The sequence below is a fragment of the Athene cunicularia genome, assembly GCF_003259725.1.
Source record: "Athene cunicularia isolate RWA chromosome 9 unlocalized genomic scaffold, athCun1 chr9_part1, whole genome shotgun sequence".
Classification (NCBI taxonomy): Eukaryota; Metazoa; Chordata; class Aves; order Strigiformes; family Strigidae; genus Athene; species Athene cunicularia.
The window spans coordinates 23,262,344-23,279,947 of NW_020799110.1; the positions used below are offsets into that span (position 1 = coordinate 23,262,344).

At 48.2% G+C, this 17,604-nt stretch overlaps 1 protein-coding gene across 3 annotated transcripts in view; it reads left to right on the forward strand.

The window, feature by feature from the left end:
* ITM2C (integral membrane protein 2C) overlaps positions 1-17,604 on the forward strand; it is a 32,365-nt gene that overhangs the window by 1,577 nt on the left and 13,184 nt on the right. For 2 of the 3 annotated variants that reach the window (XR_003399048.1, XM_026855217.1), the window contains exons 2-4: positions 14,446-14,583; positions 16,460-16,648; positions 16,964-17,074. Coding sequence is in view for 2 of the 3 variants with exons in the window: in XM_026855217.1 (XP_026711018.1) it covers positions 14,509-14,583; positions 16,460-16,648; positions 16,964-17,074 (375 nt within the window). In the remaining variant the exon portion in view is untranslated. Of the gene's footprint in view, positions 1-3,182; positions 3,202-14,445; positions 14,584-16,459; positions 16,649-16,963; positions 17,075-17,604 lie in introns of those variants that run through there. The other variant, XM_026855218.1, reaches the window with a different exon arrangement.

The following is a 17,604-nucleotide window of genomic DNA, read 5'->3' on the forward strand; positions in this document are numbered from 1 at the left end:
GGCCGGGGGTCAGCTCGGAGCTCGGCCCTGTTCGGGGGGGCCAGCGCCGGGAGAGAGAAAAGCGTCCGGGCGGCCGGCCCTTGGCTCCCGCCCGGGGGGCGCGCAGGCACCTGAAGTTTGGAGAAGTGGGGAGGGGATGGGGCAGGGGGCTGCGCCATCGCCGCCCGTGGGCGCTGAAGTAAACGGCCAGCACGGACAAGTGGCATCAGAAGTCATCCCTTTGGTCTCGGTGGTTTTGACAGGGGGGATGTAATTTGGGGTTGATCGTTCATGGGTGTATTTTAAATTCTAACACCTCTGAAGGCTGAGGGTTGGCACTGAAAAGAGACGAGAGGAACAAACCAGCTGGTGCTGGAGCAAGATGAGAAGCAAAGGGATGAGAGCACACGTGGCTCTAGATGCTTTGCAGTTTTCAGGATGGGAGTTGACATGCTGAAGTTGAATTGCTCTGCTGGCTTCAGGTGATGGTATCAGAGGGGAACGAGTGCTTGTGCCCGCAGAGGTTGGGATCCTGCCCGGCACGAGGTGAATGAAGGTGTTGGGGCGTCCCTAGCAGATGCAGAGCATGGCTGGGGCCTTGGGGTGGGTTATGCCCAGTCCCATCCAGACTGTGCAAGTCACGGGCAGGCGCTGGCAGGCAGTGCTGGGCAGGTACCAGTGGTACCATGGCTGGTGCCCCTCTTGAGGAGGGGAAGGTGAAATGGGCACAGTTTTCTTTGGCCAGGAGTTGAGTGGTTTGAAGTCTCTTGTGCTAGAGAACCCCCAGCTTGTGAGCTCTTCTGCGAGGGTGGACCCGCTGGGCTAAATGTCAGCGCCTAGTGGGAGGGTGTTCAGAGAGGTGGGCATCACCCACAGCATCAATTCTGCCTTGTTACAATGCTTCTGTGTCAGAGCAGGAGACTTAAATGGCATTTTTGCATTTCTCATAAATGCCTCCCTCAGACTGTGTGTGCAGTTTGATCATGTATTGAACCCTGGTATCTCCCTGACTAAAAAAATCTGGGGGGGGGCTTTGGTTTGCTCTGTTCCAGCAGCAGCGCAGAGCGTGCCTCCTCATGTGCCTTATCGAGTGAGTGGGAATTACCTGCCCCAGAGGGTTGCTCTGCTGTAGGGGCTTCAGGAGGTTGCTCGGTTCTGCAGAGAGTTCAGGGAGTCGCTTATATAGTAATGATCTCTCACATCACACACGGATGTGCTTGCAGCTCTCAGCCGTGCTGTCAGCTTCTGAATGTGCTCAGCCTGGCATGATTGCATTTTGTTAATCTAATGCCCAGGAGCTGTATAGAAACCTGTAATGGAGGAACGCAGCCCACTGTCATCTCTCGGTGATTTCCAGACTTCATCCTTTCTAATTACGAACAAAAGAAGGTGGTAGGTTGATGTTCACCTTTAACATTGAACCCTGAAAGTTGACTGTCACACTGGACTTCTAGCTCATGGGGCCATTAAACCATATTTCCACTGCTGAGAAGTCAGTTGTTCTGCTCATCTTGCACAAGCTCAGGCACGATCTGTCTCCATCTCACAAGCACTGTGAGAAAAGGAGTTCAAAAATTAATAAATAATAAAAGTAACAGAAGGTTGTTTTCATCATTAGCACTTCCAGATCTCAGCAATCAAAATTACTCTCATTCAGGTCCTGCCGGATGGGTGAAATTGGCTTAGGTAGCAAATAATAAATTTTGGATTTTTTACACAGCCTTGGGACTTTCTCTGACTCCTGGGGAGGATGATAATGTTCTTTTAAGCCTACGTGAGCTACAAAGTAACTTAAAAACATGAATTTAGAACAAAGACTCTTCAACATTCTCTTAATTCCAGCAGACAAACCTGTAAGAAAATTGGCGTAAGACCCATGACAGAAGGGCAGGAGCAGGTTGCGGTGAGTCAGTGCAGCATGGGGGTGTCCAGGGAGCAGCATGTCCACTGACAAGAAGATGGCCTTTTCCTGATGCTGTTTTTCAGGGTATCTATGACACTAGATTCTTTGATGGTTTGTACTTAGATGGACTGAGGGTGTGTGCTGCTTTGTAAAACACCCAATTTGTGGGGTTGGTCTTTCTGTAGCCAGGCTTTCTTGCCATGCTCTCTCTCTTTCTGCCAATAATTCCTGTCTATGTGTGTCTTTCTCTAGCTGCCTTGCAGCAAAATGGCATTGGTGACATGCAAACAAGATACTCCGCAATTTTTTTCCTCTTTGATCTCAAAACTTCAATCCCAGTGATAGGAGCCAGAGCTGGGAAATGATTCAGCAGCAGCTTCTGCAGCCTGTGAATTTTGGCAGGTGCTTCGTGAATGCAAAGATGTGGCAGGCAGGCAGATGTCTGTGATGTTAATGTGTCCTGAAAAGTAGTAGGTGAGGAGTCCTGACAGCAAGCTCACATGTTCTGAGCCTTGTTTCTCCTCTGTGCAGCTCCATTTGAATCAAAAAGGATATGCAATTTGTCAGGAAAATCCACATAATTTTGAGGCAATAGCAACATTTTAAGGGCTTATAAAAGAAACAATCGTTGTTATTGGTGGGAGCTGGGAGGATGTAGCAGCCTTGAGTAGAAGGCATACAGTCAATAAAATAATTTGTTGTGTTTGTTGGAAAATATCTTCTCAGGTGCAAAATAGTATTCAGTGAGTTTAACTGAACCCTGGATTTATAGTCTGAAATGGAAGTACATACGCTGCGTCTTTAATTGCTTTGGGAAATATGCTTCTCATGTTTATGATGGATGTTGAAATTCACAGGAACCAAGTAAAACCGATGGCTGAAGCTCTCCAGTCAAAATTTGGTTTGGGGTGGTTTTGTTGATTCTTGTAAACCCCTCTAATACTTGCAGCTACTCTGCAGAGACAGCACAAGAACTAGAGGAGAAGGTATTTCATTAAAATCTTCTGCTTCACGAGGTGTAAATGATAAGTGTCGGAGGGAAGAGGTGCCTCTCATGCCCCTCGCTCTGTATGTAGCGGAGATGGGCTGCTCAGCTGCCCTGGCCAAGGGCTCTGCCAAACGCTCCTCTGTGCTGGCACGGGGTGAATCGTGCCTTACAGCAAACACTGCAGCACAGATGGGTGTCCGTGAGGACTGGGGCGGTTTGCAGATGATGTGAAGACATCTATCTGTGTGTGCCGGGGGTTGCTTTCACAGAAACCTTTGGGGAGAGGAAGCAGAAAGCAAAACTTGTTGTCCTGCATCTGGGAGAGGCTGTGGTGAGATGATGCGTGTGATCATGTTCATCTTTGGCTTGCCAGAAGGATGAAAGTTGAGGGGAGGACGGTGTCTGCTCAGGCCATGACTGCTAGGTCTGGCTGGTTGGGAGAGAAGGGCTTTATGGGCAAAGCACGAGGACTGGGAGAGCTCTCTTCATACCTGCAGGCCTGGCAAGCCCCCTGGAAACACCTTGGCAGTGGCCCAGGGCCTGCAAGGGGCTCTTCAGGGTGCACACAGTGGTGTCCTGTGGGTATGACTGATGTTTTGCTGTTGGTTGCAGTAATGCCAGGCTTTGGTTTTGTGCCTTTCATCTCCTCTGCATTCCCCAAGACTCTTCCTTTTGGTGGGCTGTGGATCGTGCTCTTTCTGGTTGTATGGAAAAGCTTCCCACAAGGAGCAGCTTGCTGTCCAGTGCTGGATCCACCAAACCCTTCTGTCTGTCTGTGTGGTCTTTTTGTAGGCTGCACGTCAGCGTGACCGTCCAGCGGGGTGCCTCAGCCTCCTGGCTGCAGGGCTGCCACCCCCTGCGAGCCAGCAGCAGATCCCGCACCCAGCGTGGTTGCCCTGTTGGTACAGAAATAGCAGGGAAAAGCCCTGAAACCCCGGAGAGCGTGTTCCCTGAGGAGATGTCTGCCTCTCTGGTGCCTGGGAAGCTCTTTCCTGTGACTGCTACTGCGAAACTCCCCAGTGAGGAGCAGGTCCACTGTGGATACAGAGCTCTTAGCAGACAGACAGTGTCTCGCTGCCGGGGCTGTTGCTGTGCCCCTGCTCCCCTGCCTTTTCTTGCACTCAGGTGGGCTCGGTGAGCTGTGACTGCTTTGCTGGGCACAGAGCGGGTGGAGCAGTGGTTCTTGTTGGCCATGAAGGCATCTCTGCTGGCCCTGTAAAGTGGAGTCACACCAGCTTGGTGGAAGCTGCTGTGCCAGTGCAATGCTGGGTTTTGTGAGCGACTGCCTTGCAGGATGCTGTGAGGTGGCAGACATATGGCAAGGGAAGGGGATGTGAGGAAAAGTCTTTTAAACAGACTTTTTCACACAGCAAGCTGTAAATCCAGAGAGAGGGAGAAAAACTAGCTGGCAGCGATGTGGATTGATTATGCTCATTGACATATTTGCAGGCTTGAGTCCAGGCTTGATGCTTCTGAGCTGCGGGTATTTTCACCATTTTGAGGTCTTGATTTAGGGATCTAAACATGATAGATATTAGTTTGAAGAAGCTGCCTCCTGTAATAGATTATTCCTGGCCTTTGCCCAACCCTCCCATATACACGTGGCCTGAAGGGATGACTTCTTTTTGTGTCCTGTATAGAGTCATCAGCTTAAAAAGAAGGATTATCACTGGTTCTTCATTCTCCGTAGTTTGGGGATGCCTTGGAAGTGGTGGAAAAGGTCTGAATTAGAAAAAATGTCTCTGGACCCTTACAGGATCCGCTCTAAGTGAAATACTAAACTTGAGTATCTTAGCAGACTCTGGACATGAATATTTGATATTCCAGCTGAGCATGACAAAGGCTCTGGCTAAAACTGGTGGGGATATTAGGAGAGGGAATGACTGTTTCTGGCAGAAATGTTATAAATGCGACTGAATTTGGAAACACGGACCTCTCTTTCACCAGAGAGATGTAGACTGAAGAGCTGGAGATGCAGAAACTTGAAATGTCTGCCTAGAGGTGTGCATTCCCCCAAAGCTGGAAGAGGGTCGAAGCCAATGCAGGTTTGCATGTAGGTGCTATTTACATTGGAATAACTTGTTGCGTTTACCTGCTTTAGGTACAGCAATTTCTTTGACAAAACACACAAAACCAAGAAAAAGAAGCAGCTTTAAAGGGTACAAATGAACCAAATGTAAGTATGAGGGGAAGCTTTGCTGCATACGCTGCGTGTATTAATACCGCAGCACTGTAGGTCCCATCGGTAGGCCAGGAGCCCTCCTTGCTCTGCTGGGGGAAGCCCTGTGCTGTGCAGCGATAGCAGAGCGCTTGGTTTCACCTTGTCGCACCGTGCTGTGTGGGGAGAGGGGGCCTGGCAGGTGTCGTGTACGGCTGCGCAGAGGAGGGGAGCTCCCACGCAGCAGAGCAGCGCTTCTAGGTCTGGAGAGATGGAGTGTCTAGGGAGGATGAGTTGTCCTTGTGCACAGTTTTGCAACTCCTGCTTTTGCGCTATCAAATCTTTGCTCAGTAATGGGTTTACAGGAGATGGAAAAGGCATTTTTCCTTCTGGGCAGGTATTTTCTTCCCAGGTGATGTGTGGGAACCTAGACGTGTTTGGTTTTTAATGCCAGTGTTACCATTGAGGGAGGACAGTGTGAGGGGTTTTGGGTTTTTTTAAAGCTGATAAGGATAAATTTGTCTCCTCTCTCTTGCTGCTGGTAAACCAGACACTGTTTCTTTGTGGTGAATTTTTGAGTGTAAGACTGACTGTCAGGGTTTTCCTATGCTGCTGCTGGGAGAAGAGGTAATTGCTGTCAGTGTTCTGAAAGGGAGCAGTGACTTAATTTTATGGTGTTACTCTGTGTAAGTCCTGATTTTCAGGGAAGACACAGATGTTGGAACCTGAAATCTAGTTCCTTGTTAAGATGCTTCAGCTTCAACTCCAGGAAACGCAGGACTCTCCCTCTGCTCAGAGTGAACAGTGCGTTCAGGGCTCTGCTCCCTCTCATCTGCAGAACCATCAGAAGGCAGTACCTTGGCAGTTCTAGCTTGTAAGTGTCTTGGGCACGGCTGTGTCTTCCTTTCTATCAGCCTTTTGGGAATCAGTCTCCTCTAGTGACACAGTGATGGCTTAATTTGCCACAGCTAGATCACTGGTGTTTGGCTTACCCTTGGTGGCATGCAAAATGGTGAATTTGCTCTTGACCGTCTGTGCCAGCCTGACTGAAGAAGCTCAGAGGTGGGTGCTGTAGTTTTAAACTGCACATTTGTTTAGACCCCGTACTATCTGGACATGGAGCTCTCTGGGGGGAAGCAGTGGGCTAGAGCGCAGCAGCATGTTCATGAGTGCCCAACTGCTGCTCTGCTCCAGTGCTTCATTAGGATCCAAAGCCAACCACTGACAGTGAACAAGGTGAAATCATGTGAAACCTTTTGATGAGTGTGGAGGTGTTTTCCCTGTCAATGTGTTCTGCTTTCAAATGTATTGAGATAGCACCCGATCTTTTGCACCTTTTGCAAATCAGTCGCAAGCTCTCTTGGCTTGTGCCCAGGACTCCCTGGGCCTGTTGCACAGGTTGGTAGGTGTGTTTGTTTTATATTGGAACAACTGTACAACTTTAGTCTGGGAAAAGGTGAGTGTGCGGCTGTTGAAAGGGAAGTCTGTCCAGCTCCTTCCCAAGTGCGTGGTCCTGCTGTCCTGCCACAGGACAGCTTGTCACTTTGGTGGGCAGTCAGGCTCGTAGCTGGCTTCCTCCCAAGCCACGTGTGAAGGTGGAAGCAAGCGGACTGGTTTTGTGAGCAACCGGTAGCAGCTTCACCTGGGAGGAGAAGGAAAGCTGTTGGTGTTTCCTTGCCTCAGTTTCTCAGTGTTCTGGAATATTTTTGGCATTGGTCAAAGGTCTTTTAAGGAGTCTGGTCTCTACCCACCTGCATATGCCTTTACCTTTGCATCAAGTCTCTCTCTTTAACTTTGCCAACCCCTCGTTTTAAGAGCTTCCCCTATTTCCAGAGCAGCTGCTCTGCTTCACTCTTGCTTGGGCTGCCTTTTGTCTTTAATTGCTCTAGATAGGTTTTGAGACCCAGTGCCAAAGCTTAACCTTCGTTCTTCTCCTGGGGAAAATTCCCAGTCTTTTAATGCCACCTTCCACCTCAGACTTGCAAAAAATCCCCCTGGGCCTTCACTGGGCTGTGCTTGCTCCTTCCCTCTCCCAGGTGAGGTCTGCCCAGGTGCTCCAGTGCCTTTTAGCTGTGGTGGTGGAGCTGCCCTGGGGCAGGGACTGATTTTCCCCATAGTTGCAGTGAGTGGTTGCAGCTCCTGTTGATTTCTGGAAATCAGGCCATGTTTATCGACCGTATTTAGGCACTCAGGCTGTTAAACACCCAGGTTGGGACGGTTTTTGCCTCTTTATCACAGCTGTTTATTTTCTCTCTGCCTGCCTGACTGTTCAGTGTGACACTTGGGGCTTTAGCTATGTGTCTGGTAAGAATAGCCTTATTTTTACAAGGGGCTTTATTGGCTCCTAATGCTCTGAATGGTTTTACTCCTGGGAAGGAGGAGAGGGAGGCTGGAAAAACTCCAGCTGGAAGTTGTTGTGCCTCTGCCAAAAAATAAAATTAAAAAATGTATGGAAATGTATTCCTCACCCCAGTGCAAAGAGGGAGGAGAAACAGCCCCTTAGTTCCAGAAGGGGATGGAAAAAGGAGAAAAGACAGGGGTTTATATCTCTCTTGCTGACAAGAGAGAAGGAAAATACGATCACTGAGCTCTTAGGAGCTTCTGCATGCTAGGTTGCATTTTTAACATCCTGCTGTCTGTGTTGTATAGCAACAAAGCTCGGGGTTTTAATTAGCCAGGGGTTGTTTTTGATATTCTAATTTCCAGTGCTGCAAAGTGACTCCTGAGGCAGGTGGCTTTTTTGCTAGTCATATGGCATGGTGGTGTTTAAAGATGTGATTGGATTCATTTATTGCAACCTTTTTACCTTGGGCTGTGATAGTCTCTTTAATTACAGGCTTTTTTGAGGTTTTTTTGTTGGTTTGTTTGTTTGTTTGTTTGTTTGTTTCCAGGCATCTTTGAGTCCAAAAGCCATCATCTGTGTTCTGGAAATGCTGCTGCGTGCCCTGCACAAGCGCTGCTCAAGTACTTTGTGCAGGGAGTTCAGTTGCCTTGGAAACTGTGCCATATATATATGTGTGTGTGTGTGTGTATCTCTCCCTCCATGCATGCTCACATTATTTTCTTTTCTGACCTGAAGCAGTAGAAATGCTCTTCAGCCTGGACAGACTCTCTTTCCAGGTGACGGGCTCATTCAGAGGCCTCTCATCGCTAGTGCCGAGCACTGACCACTGTGACTCTCTGCCAGGGTGATGGCCCAGACACTGTTCCCCCTTTGGTGTCACCTGGTATTTCTCATCATTTCACTCCCTCTCTCCAAGCATAAATGTTCTTGAGGACAAGACTTATTTTTTGTTCATCTGGCAGAGGAACCTTTTTTAGAGCGTGGGAGATGCTTTGGTGGATGCAAGGATGAACTGACTGCCTTTGCTGTGATGGTTTATCTCTCTCTGTTCCTCTCCTCCTTCTTGTCTTTATTTGTCTGCCATTGTCTGCCTTTTGCCTGTGTGTAGTCTCTTGCTCTGCTTCTCCAGAGCTCTAGCTTGGCTAGCGGTCCAGTGTTGAACCCTGGCTGGCCGCCCTTGCTCACTCAGGCTGTCCCTGGGGGCTCTTCACCACCGATCTCCCCTGGGTCTGAAATGCCTCACTACAGGAGGGGTTGTCTCTGGGAGGCAGGTCTGGATCTCCTTGCCCTATAATTTGTCCCACAAACCTTCCAGTGTTTTTTATCACACAGAGCAGAGGCAGTAAGTGCCAGCAGTGTCCAGCACCTGCAGGTAGTAGGGATGCTCTCTGTGGGTGGCTTTGCTTCACGTGCAGGAAGAGCAAGCTGCATCAGTGTGGACATGGGAATCGTTTTTCTGAGAGGTGACACTCAAAGCCGAGCACATCAGAGGAAAGGTCAGTCCATACCAGCTTACACCCACTGCAGCAACACTGCAATTTTCCAGCAGTCAGCCGTGGGGCTTTTCCATCTGAAGTCAGTGGAGGTAGCACTATTGCAAGTCCTTATGTTTGGTAAAGCAGTGAACGTGGAACTTTGTGTGCTAGAGGTAGAGACCTTGAACTGATTTTTTTTTCCTCGTTGGCCTTTGGTTACCAGAAATGAGTAAATGGCAAGATCGGTTAGATTTTCTGATGTGGGTTTCTTAGGTTTCGAGCATGTGTCCTCTGAGGAAGCGGTGGCTGCCTGTGGCAGCGTCTGTAGTTACGTCAGTACATCTTCTGCGTCGAGAGCTCACGATGCTGCTCCCTTGAAACAAGCAACCTCCCAGAGGAGGATGATATATTTTGCTGCGTTTCAGATAGCACTCCTGTCCAAACCACATCCCTTTGAGTGTTTACACTGCATCATACTTCTCTCCTCCTTTGTCAGTCATCAAAATCATATCTACTATTTTTAGTCACCCCAAGCTTCTTTGCCTGTTGGGAGTGTATATTTAGACACTTGCTGAGCTGTGTCCCCTGTTTGTCAGGCCCTGCTGCACCTAAGATGAAAGATTTCAAACCTGCGTGTTTCAAAAATGCAGGAAAAATGGTTTCTGGAGATCTCAGAGCTGCTTCCAAAGCTGAAGAATAGGGAAAGGGTGTGAGCCAAGTCCGTCTCTGCTGAGGCGGTGTGCAACTCGGGAAGGAACAAGGCATGACACGATGCCTTTAATTTCCTCGTTTCTGTCATTTTCAGCAAGACATTGGTGATGGAGTGATAGAATCAAATATCTGTTTTTCATAATCCTGTACTGTATTTATGAGGAACACTAAAGGCAACACCTCCTGCTGGACTTGTGTGTCCAAAGGCTCAGCGCCGTGAAGCTGGGAGGGTTTGCTCAGCCATAGGTGCCCTCGGCAGTGCCCGGCAGGTTGTTGATGCTTTCTCTGCTCTGTCTTACTCTGGCCTTTGGACTTGTTTCCATGCTATGGAGTAGACATTGCGCCTGGTAAAGCACAGCCAGGCTTCTGTCCCCCACAGCCTTGTAGGAGAGATTTTCCTTAGCCATTCAGTAGCAAATAGGGATAATAGGACACCAGCCATTTTCATCATGTCCTCAGCAAGACCTGAAATTCTGAAGAAAATCTGCAAAGACTGAATTAGGACTTTTTTCCCTCCTGAGGCTAATTGCAAGCCTCCTCTACTAAATGGTCTGTATCATAACTTCATCCTCTCCCATCTGGGTATCTGCTGCCTGTGCTCTGTTCCTGCGCCGGCCCTGTGAGCAGGCAGGGCACTGAAGCGTAGTGAAGAGTCTGTTTTATTCGAGGAAAGGAATTCCTTTTTGTATTCCAATATCCTGTCTGCTGCTGAGCCCTGGGTTGTGTCTGCAAAGCAATTGTGCCTGTGAACTGGAGCCGAGTCAGCATGTCTGGTTATTCAGGCTTTTGTGCTGGAGCTACCTCTGTCTCTCGCCTGGTGGGATGAAGTATTAGCAGGACAATGCCTGGCAGAAAACCAAGATGCACAGGCACTCTCCTAGGGAAGATGGATGCTTTCCCCCACTACCAGTGTGGAGGAAGAGTGAGGTGTGCCTTCTCCTTGGGTTGCACAGGGGAAGGAGCTCTGCCCACAGCCTCTTCTACTTTTCCCGCTGGAAAGGGAGCTGGCCCAGCCCTTTCTGTAGGGCCAGCAAAGTGGCAGCTTCTGCTGCCCGTACTGGCGCTGAAGCATGTGGTGGTGCCAAGAAAATCAGAGCAAAGAAAGGATCATTGCACGGAGTGGCAGCGTTTTCCTGCCCTGAAATCACAGTGGGATACTCTGCAGAGCTGTGGATCTGTCCGTGCATCCTCCTTGCATGCACACCCATAGTACCTAGACTGTGGGAATTGTGCTCTTCTTCCACTGCTGTTGCTTTTCCATCTGTTCATTCATGGAAAAGCAGATGAATGTTTGTCCTCTGCACAGCCCAGAGAAGGGAGGAAGAGCCTTATATTGATTTTTGTGTAAAATATGCCCATCTGTTGGGAAATCATGTTTAAAACAATGAAAAAAGAAATGGAAGGCTCATTTGCTGACCGGAAATACCTGTTCTTGCCTCTGCCCATGGATGGTTTTGATCCCAAGCTTTCCCAGTTCTCTTGGCCAAAAATCCCCATAGTTGTTTGAGGCAGAAAATTAGTAGGATGGCTTGTTGTGAGAAGAGTGTCTGGTTGATGAATTCTTACAGAATATTGTTAAACATCTGGTGAATGTACAGTATTTTTGCATGTTAGTATTTTGATTTTTCTTCTTGGGAAACACATATCTTGAAGGCGTGATCTGCTCTTCAGGAGAACCCTGCTGCTAAATCTATTTCTCTTCTCCACCACTGAAATTCATGGAGACCAGCAGTGCTGCCAGATGTGCAAAGTCTGCCGTGGTATGAGCGTGGTGCATGGTGTGACTTGCTGGTTGGTCCTGGGGTTCTTTCTGGCAGGGCTGGCTTTCCTGCAGCTTGCTGCTGGGACCACCTGGTTCTCTTTATGATAAGGTTAGCTTAGGGGAAAGCTGCTGCTTTGCTGGGAGTCCAGGCATTCCAATGGCGAGAACAGATGGAAATCAGCTGAAGTGGATTTCCCATTTTTTAATATAGCCACATTTCTGCTGCAGGCAGTGGCAGTCCTGTGGGAAGGAGGTACATTGCGGCATGAGTAGGGCAGCAGCCTGTAGAAGAAGTTTCTTGGATTTTTCCACCCTAGTGAAGATTTGTTACCCTGGGTGAAATGCTGTTAAAGCAGGTTGTGCACGGCTCCATCCACAGGCTGTCAGCACTGAGAACGCCTCCAGCCCCAAGCCAAGGTGCTGACTGACATGCGGTTGCTTTTAAATTGTAATTCATTCACAGTGACAAAGGCAAGTGGCCTTTTAATCTGCTGGGCTTGGGTATGGAGATGCTTATTTTAGTGAGGGTTTTCTCTGGTGATTTTGATGCAATATTTTGCAGGACAGTGGTTAATTGTTCCCCTTGGCCTGTCTGGCAGCATTTTTAACCTCACTGCCTTAATCTCTGCTCCATCAGAATGGTTGCTGTTGAGTTTTTCTTTCCCCCCTCAGAATCTGAGAGTTTGTTTTCATTTTTCTTGGTGTTTTGTAACTTCTCCCAGAGCAAAGCTCTGCTTTGCTTCCCCCACTTTCTCCCAGATGCAAAACTTAGTTATTTTTCCTGAAGCTAGGAATACTTGGTAGCGAGCTGAACTCATCTCCTTTGGCGATGAGAGGTGGGATGTCTCGCTGTGTCGTTGGCTGTGCAAAGAGCACAGAGCTGCTCTAGCAAACAGCAAACCACTGAGGATTTATTTGCCCCCTCCCCCCCCCTTCTTTGAACACATTTTTTCTGTTTAGTGTAATTTCTTTTTTCTGTTTGAGTTGCTTTGTCCTTCTGAACCCTCTCCTCAGCCTCTCCATGGAGTTAGCACTTGCAGCTCACCAAGGAAGTGAGCAGTGCATTATCCATCACTGGAACCTGGCACCCTTCAGATATAATGCGCTTGCAGAGTGTTTTCTTTTTCTTTTTCTCAGCCATGCTGCAATGTCAGTAGCAGGAGATCTTTCCACTCCTCTTCACCTCCACTGCCTGCACTCTTTCTGTGATGACAAGTATCTTAGGAAATCTGGTTTTGTGAAACACTTGACATGCAGCATGACTTTCTTGTCCTAGCAGTTCATGTCAGAGAGCCTTTAAACTTCCTCTAGTAATGTGATGATTTTTTTTTTCTTTTCTTTGTGGCTTGGCACAGTTGCTGCCCCTTGTCTCCAGAAGGAGAGGAAGGCAAAGATTGGAAGTGAACTTAAAATGTGGTGGGTTTGAGTTTGCTCATCCCTTTATTTGCTGGAAGAGCAGCAACAAACTGATTACACTGATCCTTCAGTGTAGGGAGCTGGCGGTAAATAGAGGTGGTGCAGGTCTTTCAGCAGCTGGGATGAAGGAGAAATAAATATAGATTACTTTCTCCTGGAGCTGTGCTGGAATTATAGCTCTCCCAAAGCAATTTAGTCATTGCAGTTATCACTCTGAATGTAGGTAGAAAAGGAAAAAGTCGATAGCTGGAGCAGTATGTGTTGGCTGGGAGGTGGAGCAGGTAGCAAAGGGGTTGCAGGACCCTGTCTCTGCCCCTGTTCTGCTCCTTGATGGAGCTCAGGTGCCGGGGAGGTGGGGTATCCCCACCTGGTGGGCTCCCCACAGCTGTCCCAGGGATGCTGGGGCGCTCAGGTCTTGGGGCAGGATTGATCTGATGCTTCCAAGCCTGGGACTGAACTGCTGCTCTCTTGAGGGCTGTTCCATGGCAGGGAAAGGGGGAGGAGGTGTTTGCTGCCTGCTCTGCTGGGCAGGGCTGGTCTCATGCCACTGGAGTGTAGCAGGAACCCAGGGCCATCTCCCCTTGGAACTTAAGCACCTGCACTACCCTGCAGGTGTTGGTCATGCTACCCTGGAGAAACATCTCTTCCTTTAAAAAGTGATGCATCTTAGAAATGAGAGGCTGTTGTTTGCTTTTAAATCTGTTCCTCCGGTCCCTCTCTGGCTAGCCATGGAGAGGGTGTTTTTCCTAATCAAACATGTCAGACCTCGTACTGCGCAGAGGGAGTTAATCTGCAGGAGCCCTCCCTGGTGCCTCTCTTCCCTGCCTGCCTGCTCAGCTGGGGGCAGCTTTCAGCTCTTCTGTGCAGAAACTGGGGCATCTCTGATCCGGCTTCTTTCATCTGCTTCTGAAAGGCCTTACATCTGCCTCAACATTTTGGAGGGTATTTTTGTAGTAAAAACAAGAGCATTGTGGGCTGGAATGAGTGATCCCCAGGGGGCAACCCTTTGCACTGCTCTGCTTTTCGAGGGCTCTAGCAAGATGAGCTGGCTGCTGTCTATATAGATTGGGCAGCCCTCTTAAAATGGCAAATATGGGTTTTTTTGATGCTCTGACTGTGTTCCTGGAAGGTGTGCAGGAATCTGCTTGAAAATGAAGTTGAGATCAAGACAGCTGTTTGGGTAGGCTCTCCCCAGTAGGGCCAGGAGTTACCTCTCTGAGACCAGTAATTTCCACCTAAAAAATTTCCCCTGAAAAATTCTGCAAGAGTGGCAGCATTTCAAGAAAATTTTTCGAGTGTGAATACATAAATGCTGTTACATTCAGTAGCCAGGAACTGTTAGTTCCTGATTTCCTTTTCTTGGGTTGATTCTTATGGTCCATTGAAACAAAGCTTGACTTTGTTCTGAGCAGTTGGTGGGAAGCAGAGTATGCATATATGTGTATATGTTCACACACACACACACACACACACACACGTATTTTTATATATATGTATAAAAATAAATATATATGGAGGGTGGGAGAGCAAAATGCACAAGAAGTGGTTTTCTCTTGCCAGAATGCTGTCAGATGTGAAGTCCTTTGCAGGACAGTGCCTGCCTTCTTCAGTCACACACCACAAACCCGTGCATGGCCTTTGTATAAAATAGACAGTTTTCTGATCCCTTGCAGGAGCAACTGACGAATGCTCTCATCTTTGTGTCATAGGAGGAGCCAGCTCCTGCGGTGCAGGGCCGGAGGTCATCGCTCAGCGGGGTGTGCTACCTGACCATGGGTCTCCTCGTACTGCTCCTGGGCTTGGTCTTTGCATCGATGTATGTGTACAGATACTTCTTCATCACCCAGGTAGGGGTGAGTCAGGAAGGACTGCTGGCTCTTCAGACAGAGCAGCCAGACAAGCTTCTTCAACCTTTGAAAGAGGTGGTGTTGTTATTTATTGCTTTGCACTGCAGTAAATCGGGAGCCAGTCCTCTCGGCACTGCAGATGAGGCATGTCTTAAGAGGTAGGCTCGGGCTTACCTCCATCCCGACTGCTAGGAAGGGCTTTCCAGAAACCATCCTCTTGTGGCTTTGTGGGAGTTTTTTTGGGTTTTTTTAACTCCATGAAAATGTCCTACTAGTTGTACCTTTTAAACCCAGTGTCACTGCTGCCAGGGATAAGGCAGTCTGAAAGCGTGGCTTGTGAGGGGAGAGCAAGCCCTGGAGAGAGTAAGGGGTACAGGCAAGGGAACAGCTTTTCTGCAGTAGGTTTTTTAGATCCTATCACAGCAAAATTCTGTAAGTGTAACAAAAATAGGTGCCACTATTAATAAAGCAAGTGGAGAAGTGTAAAGTAAGTGGGAGATGGAAGGTGAGCCCTTGACCTCCATTAAATTCAGCATCTTTTCTTCCACACAGTCTTTGCAAAGCCTGGCCTAGCTGAGGCACTGGGCTGGCAGCATTGTGGTGGGTCAGAGCATAGGGGATGAGACAGGGCAGAGCTACTTTTTAAGGGAGTAACTGCTGAGCTCTGTAGCTTGCTGAGTCTTTAGCCAAGAAACCCCAGAGCATCGATTTGTGCTGAAGCCCTCATTTTGCTGGAGAGCAGCTATTAGTGAATGAGTTCTCCCAGGACCACCTTTGACTCTGCTGCCAGCACTTATCCATTCAGCAATATAGGCTTTTTATACACTCCCTTGATCCATAAATTTTCTTGCTGTCAAATTAAATTGCAATCTTTGATTTAAGATACATCTTTATTACCCACACTCATTTATACCTGATCTGGAAACCCTGTGATAACCATAGGGCTGCTCAACCCTCCCACATGCTGCTGTGGTGGTGTGATGGCACCCTGTTGCAGGGCCTTTGGTGTAGACACTTCCTTATGAGAAGAAGCCCCCAGCACTGAGGAAAGGTTATCAACCAGGTTATGGGCAGCGTTCTGTCCATCAGCCAGTCAATAATCTACCCTTGGCACATGCTGAAGGGCACTGAGAAGTTCCCCCCGGTCCATTTGGGGCCACCTGTTGTCATCCCCACTGCCGGCCTGCAATACCAAATGACAGCTCATATCCAATTACACAGCAAAACCCCTTCAACATGGCCAGAAATGTTGCAGAGAGATCAAAGCAACAGGGCCTTTTTGTCTCAGTCTCCAGTGGCTGCAGTTTGTCCCTGTGATCCTCGTGCTCAAACTTGATCGCTCACCCTGCATGAGCTCTCTTGCCCCATACCTTGTGCTTCTGGAGCCCTGGAGAGCAGCAGTTCCTGTTTTGCTGTGAGACAGAGCTGCTTTGTTTTCATTCATTTGCTATATCCAAGCTACAAGTGCCTTTAGAAATCATGTTTTGCTTACCCAAACTTACATGTCTTATGTAGAAAAATGAAGTTACTAGAAGCCATATCTATGGAGGGGTATGAACAGCCTGTTTATGAAATTTAAGAGCTGACAGGCAGGCAGTTTGCCTTCCTGAATTACTCTTCATTAAATCCCAGAGGGAATCCTTTATTCCCTTTGGGCCTGGCTAGCAGGAAGAGAGATGTGATTATTTCACAAGAATGTTTTGCACTATCTTCATCAAGAACATTTTTCTGGTAAAAATACTGGTCTTGAAATATCTTCAAGCATCTTTTTGGAAAGAGTGTTTTTACCCAGTATGGGTCCATGTGTTTGCTGTAGCTGTTAATGAGGTGTGGGGTGTATGAGTGTTGTACCTCCACCTGGATCTCATCCCCACAGCTGCCCCGTGAGAGTGTGTTTCACTGCGGTGTCCTTTACGAAGACTCGCTGTATTCGCCATTCAAAGGGCAGCTCGAGTTGCATGAAGATGTCAAGATTTACATTGAGGAGAACTACGAGCAAATCAACGTCCCAGTGCCCCAGTTTGGAGGGAGCGACCCTGCAGATATCATCCATGATTTCCAGCGAGTAAGGAGCTCTTGGGGCCTTTGGGGGTGTAGCATTGGGGCTGAGCTGGGGTGCACCAGTGTGGTACTTATGGCCTAGCACTATCACTGTCATCACATATGTCTACAATGATTTATTATTGAGCTGTCCTCTTTCCCAAGGCCCTCTGAGATTTTTTTTTTAACCTGCTCATCTTGCTTGGTAGGGAGGTCCTCGCACAGGTTTGTTGTTTAAAGCAATTTCCTGTCTTCCCTGAATTCCCTCTTTTCACCCATTTTCACAGCCACACTTCATTGCAGAGGGCTCAGTTCCTTAATTTCTGTGCTTGGAATGCAGGGTCTGACAGCTTATCATGACATAACACTGGATAAATGCTACGTCATCGAGCTCAACACCACTATCGTGATGCCTCCTCGCAACCTGTGGGAGCTGCTGGTTAACGTGAAGGTACAGCTCTAATCCTGCTGATCTTGCATGCTTTTCTTGAGTTGACTTGTAGGTACCAGCTGGAAGCTTGTGGGTAATCAAAACTGCTGTGTCTATGGGAGCAGGCCTTGGCCCTGACAGAGTGAGCCTTCACATAGAGTGAAGGCTTCAGCAGGTTTAGCTGAAATATTAATTTTGCAGATAGCATGGTAACTCTGGCATGATAAATCAACCTGACCAGGTGACACAGAGAAGCAGCAGATTGCTTCCTTCTAGTGTTTACTGATTCTAGGAATCAAGGAAGAAAAGAAAAATTTCCCTCCTTTCACTCTTGCTGTGGTACCCGCTGTGGTTTGCCATTTGCAGAGCTCTCGGTGTCCCTTGGACAGTCCCAGGCCTTCAGCTTTCAACCCTTTTGGGGGTGGAATCTGTGCTGCCCTCTCCGCTGTGCTGTGGGCTGCAACTCTGAAATTGGGCTCATGTAGTTTTGCTCACAGCCAGTATTAATTGGGTTTAGTACCACAGTTTTTTTCAGTTCAGAAGTCCGTGCC